At 32.1% G+C, this 6,799-nt stretch overlaps 1 protein-coding gene across 1 annotated transcript; it reads right to left on the bottom strand.

Annotated features, from left to right (window-relative positions):
- Nucleotides 1-513: 513 nt before the first annotated feature.
- On the bottom strand, nt 514-4,939 carry LOC110897822 (transcription factor MYB24). Its single transcript, XM_022144549.2, has 3 exons — nt 4,772-4,939; nt 4,070-4,199; nt 514-1,375 (listed from the first exon to the last, which is right to left on the bottom strand). Exons 1-3 carry the CDS (start codon nt 4,902-4,904, stop codon nt 676-678), a joined length of 963 nt encoding a protein of 320 aa, XP_022000241.1. The 5' UTR covers nt 4,905-4,939; the 3' UTR covers nt 514-675.
- Between the last annotated feature and the right edge of the window lie 1,860 nt (nt 4,940-6,799).

Raw genomic sequence — 6,799 nt, forward strand, 5'->3', positions numbered from 1 at the left:
GGTGTTCATGCAAGCATGACGGCCATGAAATGAGGATGTGGGCTAAACTCATATCTGGGAAACATGGTAGGCATCATTTAGTTAAACTTATTTATCTATCCAACGAACCTAAAAACTATAACCAGGGGCGAAGTATAGAAGGGGCGCGGGGACCCCCCGAACTTTTCGCTCAGTAGTGTTATATATGTAGTTTTCGTATAGAAATTTTTTGGTATATACGTTTTCGACCCCCCGGTTCTATAGAAATTTTTGGGTATATACGTTTTCGAACCCCGTCATTCGTGTCAAGCTTCGCCACTGACTATAACCACACTATTATTAGACAATAAAAACATTCAAATACAAAATTAAATACTTGTTCTTTCAATGATAAAATTAATATGTTAACGAATGCCAAAACATGAAATACTTATTGATTGAAATCGCTCATTACATTAGTTTAATTAATTAACACCCTTAAAAGGACAAAACATATGATATGAATCTAATTATATAATCTACATCAAGCCTTTGTAAGTTGTACTCTCAATTTTTTTGTCACGTCATTCTTTAAACATAAACAAAAGAGATCATTGCATTCATGCGTGCAATTCCTCTTGTTTCAAAATCTCACCAATCCAAAAAAATAAAATAAGAAAGAATGTAGAAATAGTCAAACCCGTTTCATGCAAAACTCTATAATGTTGTAGGGTAAGATGATAAGATAGGTCCCGTATTTGATGAAGAAGGTGCAACCATTTCTTCACCAACAAGTTGTACTTCTTGTTGTTCATCATCCCAAAATAAATAATTTGGACATTGCTGGCTTGTTTGATTCACAGTCCACTCATTAAACACAGGTTGCTTTTGATCTAAGCACTCCCTTCCTTCCCCATTGTTCAAATGACAGTTTTGCCCCTCTACCATGCTCTCCAAGTTCTCAATCAAAGGTGGTAAATAACTGGAATACATGACATTATTTGTGGTGAAGTTCAACAATGATGAGGGCAATTCGGAGATTTGATTCTTGTTCATTTGCCACATGGAGTCATTGAAATATTCGGTTTGTGCAATGCTATCCCCATTTTGCCCTTCAAGTACGAAACCACTAGTGTCTAGCATGAATAATGTGCTCGATGAAGGGAATATGGGGTCTTGAATCGGTTGCTTGATGTTGTTTGTGTCCATATCTTGAGTCAGGAAACTCAAATGGGTCGGGTTGTATCCACAACCCTGATGTTGTTGATCTATGCTTGTAGAAGTACTTTTACTTAGGCGTGTTGTCATGCTTGATGAAGAAAACTTTCGATTGATCTTCTTCTTTATCCATGAGTTCCAATAGTTCTTGATTTCGTTATCTGTCCTTCCGGGCAAATGACTTGCTATATGCGCCCATCTATGTACAAGTTAGTCATAATGTGTTGTCAACTTTTTTGTAGGTATAATACAATAAACTTTTGGGATTTTTACATATTTCCTCCTCCTAAGCTGGCATATTACGTATTTCCCCAAATAAAAAAAAAACAATTACATATTTCCCGTTCCTAACCAATGTATATATTACATATTTCCCTTTTTCATTAAAAGCTCTTATTAAATGACTATATTACCCTTAATGAACTATTAAATGAATATTTACATATTTCTCATTTCTATATAATCAATCAATTACATATCTCCTCAATTCATGTAGTATTTTACCAATCCTTCTACTTGCTACTCTAATCAAACAATACCCTAATAATCATAATAAAAAAGTACAATCTTTCAAAATTGCAATCTTTACTTCTTCATAATCAAAATTATCACGGAATACAATTAGCAATAAGGTAAAAATGTATTTCGTGATAATTTTGATTATGAAGAAATAAAGATTGAAAATTTGAAAGATTGTATTTTTTTATTATGATTATTAGAGTATTGTTTGAGAAGAGTAGCAAGTAGAAGAATTGTTAAAATACTACATGAATTGGAGAGATATGTAATTGATTGATGATATTAGAAATGAGAAATATGTAAATATTCCTTTAATACAGGGTAAAATAGTCATTTAATAAGAGCTTTTAATGAAACGGGAAAATATGTAATATATATGGGTTGATGAAGGGAAACATATAATTGTTTTTTTTTTTTATTTGAGAAAATACGTAAGAAGGCATCTTATAAGGGGGAAATATGTAAAAATTCCTAAACTTTTTTGTTAGTCATGTGTAGTCAACTTGCTTAGCATGTCAACATACTAACAGTTTATAAGATCTAAAAAAAGTGTGGAGAAAGATGTCAAGTAAATTTATACTTAATTATTCACACTAACTAATAAATATTGAAGAACATTGTGAAATTCCACATTATAAGGATGGATGAATTATTTGAATATCCACACTTTTTAAGTATGATTTTTTTTTTTTAATTTTTTTGGTCTTCAGATGTTTAAGTATGGACTTTTTGTAATCTACATTATATATATATGTGTGTATATACACATATGTGTGTGTGTGTTACAAATGTGATATTTTTATCATACATACTCATAAGTGATTAGTCTGAAGTATTTTTTCATTGTCTAATAGGTACAGGTCTGGCATATTTTAACTCGATCACTTAATTATAATATAAAATTTTCATTTTTTTGTATATATTTGCACAATTCAATGTAGTAGTGATGTATTAATAATTGATACATACAATTAATTAGGAATTATGACGAGGGCATATGATCATGGAAAATACAAATAATATGAAGCTTAGGGTGTGACATTGTTTTCAACATCTAACTGCAGTGTAAACAACTTTGAAAGCGATTAACTGCTATCTTGCAACCATATTGTAGTTTTAAGTCGTATATACATGATTTAAAGAAAATAATATATATCTAGTTTTATTGGTGTTTTCATATATTATTCACTCTAAAAGAGTATTATATTAAGAATATATAGGGTATATATTCTGAAATGATATTCACCCTATATAGGGTGTATATATATATGTGTGATACTATATTTTATAAAAACTAAAAATACTAATCGTGCGTTTACTTTAAAGAAAATATTATTAACCTAATTACCATGCATGAAGTTAAAATATCATTATTTATGAGTTTTAGTTGTAACAAATAAATAATTAAAGTCTTATTTTTATTGATAACTTATAGAAAGTGCAGAAACTTTAAAGAAAATATTATTAAGCTAATGCATGAAGTTAAAATATCATTATTTATGAGTTTTAGTTGTAATAAATAAATAAATAATTAAAGTCTTATTTTTATTGATAACTTATAGAAAGTGCAGAAAAAAGTATAAATTTTGGGTTTTATTAACAACTTCTAAGAATTGTTATAAAAAATAGTCAATTAATTCTCAAAGCTCTGTTTATAACAATTGTGGAGTCATATTTTACAACTCTTTTCTACGTGAGATTTTTGGTGTGTCACTTAAAGCATAATACTATTTTTCTTATATCAAAAATCAATTTGGTGAATCACGAGAAATTCATAATTAAATATAAATTATTTTGTAGTTACTATTTCCAAAATTGTAGAAGTTGGTTCTTGTTGTCTTTTTTTTGTTTTTTTTTTTTTCTAATAATTATAACGAAGAACAAGTATAACAAATGCGTTGTGAAACAAGTCATTAGTTGCATACTATAATAACTATATATAGTTATTATAGTATGCAACTAATGACTTGTTTCATATGGAAGAATTACGCTATTTTGCTTCATGTTTAATAGGCTCCAAACGGCATCATTCCTTGAATATTCACATTTATGTGAATTTACCACCAATGTATAGCAACAATTTTATCTGAATTTACCGACAACAAGATTTTTTTTTTTTTTTTAATTATAGAGTAGATATGAGATGAGATATGGATGTATATGTCATTTGGAGAAAATTGTCAATCCCATACTAAATTATTGTACATACTTAGTCTTTACATGAAAACAATTTAGTTTTGGTGGCAAAAACTTTCTGTACATACTATAGTGAAACTTTTCTTAAAATTTTCAGTTGACAACAATATTTATAATTTTAGTAATTTAATTTAAAAAATATGCTATCTGTATGAAGGTTGATAAGGAGAAAACTAACTTGTTTCCTACAACGTTGTGAAGATTGATTATCAATTTTTCTTCTTCTGGTGTAAACTTTCCTCGTCTTATATCAGGTCGCAAATAGTTTATCCATCTCAATCGACAACTCTTTCCGCACCTTTGAAGCCCTGAAACTACAACATTCCTGAGACATGCACATTCAAGCACAAAAATATTTCAAATGTGATTCTTAGAGCATTGCCAGGTTGTACCTCAAAATATTAATAATGTTGGTATGTACAAATTAGCCAATGCAATCCAACTAATTACAAGTTAGTGTATACATTGTCCAACTCATTTAAAGGTGTTTTGAACTATGTTTTCTTATGTTGTATTCCGTAACTTATTAATGCATTGCCATAGATATAATAATGTATATCTTAATTGGCATTGTTAATCAAGTAATCAAGGTGACATAGTAGACACTATCAAACCCTTAAGGTATCAAGCATGTTCAATTTAGCTATGCTATATAACTTATATATGGATGTTCACAATTTTGGTCACCATCTCTTCACAACTATCATATCATGTTATAATGAGATGTGAACCAAGATAGAAACCACTTGAACTTCTCAGAACTTAATTCTAATGGCTAACTGAAACATGGGTACTTTTGTCAATGCCCATTCTATGTGTGTGCGTGTATTTTAGAGAGAGAGAGAGAGAGAGAGAGAGAGAGAGAGAGAGAGAGAGAGACCAGCTTTCTCAGGGACTTCACTCCAGCAGCCATAGCCATGCGTTGTGATAAACCTAATGAGCTTTTCATCTTCCTCAGGTGACCAAAGTCCTCTTTTAACCTTCTGCTGATTACAACATGAATGCTGCCCCATCCCAAACACACACACACACTCTCTCTCTATAAATATGTGTGTGTATAATATATATATCTTTAACTGCGAGTGTTTTGCTCAACAAAAACAAGAACCACAAACATGGCGACCATATATAAAGATTGAAGCAAAAGGGTGTCGAGATATTTGTGATTGTTAGTGATGGAAATACAAAAGCGATTTGGAACTGGGACCCACTGGTTCTTGTGGGGTCATGTTTTCATCTAACCCTAAAAGGACATTTGATCAAATTTATGTTAAAAGTCCATTTTTCTACGTAGATTTGTAGTATTACGTAACCAACGTCACGTACATGTCTCTCCATCTCAAGCACTCACTAAAACCACGCACATCTATACAACCTCTTTACGCAATTTGGTTTTATTCTCAAGTCCTGGTTGAATATTTATTTAAGTCATAATTACAATCATTTCTATTTATTACTTGAATTGCTGATTCTTTTTATGGGTAACTTCCTATTATTTCTTTATTTTTTGTTCCATGTGTTGTTAGTTGTTTGTTTTAGAGTCGAATGTCTCTATATCTAGGGATAGAGGTATCTTTGCCTACATCACATCCTCTACAGACTATACAGGTAGCTTTATCATTATTTATGAGATTTACTGGTTATGGCTATGATTATGGTTATGGTTATTGTTGTAAAAAAAAGATAAAGATGTCACCGAATCTAAGAGAATCAAAGAAGATGATATAAAACACGTTAGATTGAAAGATGGTTAGTGTAATTTTACGAGAAAAATAAGTTAGCCTTCCTTAATATAATTCGCACATGGTTCGAGGAACACGGCCGCGTGTCTCAAGGTTTTTAAGGAACCGTTTTTTGTCGGTGGTTCCTTACTGGTCGGAACAAAACCGTATTGCTGGATATACCTTAGGCTCCAGCAAGAAGTATGAAAACGCAGGAGATTGTCGAAAAGATAGAATCCTAATTTAAAAGTGGGAGGGCAAAAGAAGGTGTGAGTCAACTCGCTCCCGTCCAAACCGTCGGTGTGAGATTCACATACTGTAAAGGGGACTGTCATTGCGAGGTCGATACATGGATGACTATCGCCTTCGTTTTCGCAAGTGTCTAGGGTAGGTTTGTTGGTCTCGGTGTTGTTTGTACCTGAATGTGCCTCCATCGATTCTCCTTCGCTTTTGTTCCTTGATGAATATCGCACCCTTATCATGGTTTCTATTTCTTTGAGTTTTTGGCGAATCCTCTTTTCTATTTGACTTACGTCTTCTAAGTTTCCTAGGTAAGAGGGTTGATGGGATTCAGGTGGATAGATGTCATTATTGTTTTTACTTCTGCCCATCTTAAGGTGATCGTCACATGAAAACGATGGCTAAGTAGTGGGGATAAATCTTATAATGGCACATTCTAATTCTTTATGTGTCCCACCACATAGCTTGCACCATTCACCGTAAGAGTGGCAGGGGTAAAAATAATCATAAACATCCATGTTTGCCAGATTGGTTTTAACCATTGGGATCAGGCGGTTAATGTTTTCTTACAATATGTTGTTGTTACACGGCCCTGTGTAGTTTTCACACAGCCCCGTGCTGTAGCTTGTATCTGGCAGAAAACAATTCTGATGTTATTGGGGATGTGACACGGCCCCGTGTTGATCTCACACGACCCGTGTCACCTTTGCAGAAAGCGAAAAATTAAAAGAAATAAGAAAAACCTAAAAAAGAAAAATTAGAAAAATAAGAATGATTAGGCTGCCGATTTTAAACTTCCTTAAAATCCTTGTGTCCCCGGTAACGGCGCCAAAAACTTGACGTGTGCGAGCGTGTACGGATTTTCAATGTATTTTTTAATACCTTTTTACTCTTTTTATTAAGCTTTAAATTTATAAAACACGATATAAAACTATCACTCTCTACAA

Source organism: Helianthus annuus, chromosome 13 (assembly GCF_002127325.2).
Source record: "Helianthus annuus cultivar XRQ/B chromosome 13, HanXRQr2.0-SUNRISE, whole genome shotgun sequence".
In the NCBI taxonomy this organism is placed as follows: domain Eukaryota; kingdom Viridiplantae; phylum Streptophyta; class Magnoliopsida; order Asterales; family Asteraceae; genus Helianthus; species Helianthus annuus.

Coding starts and splice junctions, on each gene's coding strand:
- LOC110897822 (XM_022144549.2), bottom strand. CDS start 4,904: ATGGGGCAGCATTCATGTTGTAATCAGCAGAAGGTTAAAAGAGGACTT. Junction 4,200..4,771: donor TGAAGTCCCTGAGAAAGCTG/GTCTCTCTCTCT, acceptor TTGTAGTTTCAG/GGCTTCAAAGGTGCGGAAAG. Junction 1,376..4,069: donor CACAACGTTGTAGGAAACAA/GTTAGTTTTCTC, acceptor ACTTGTACATAG/ATGGGCGCATATAGCAAGTC.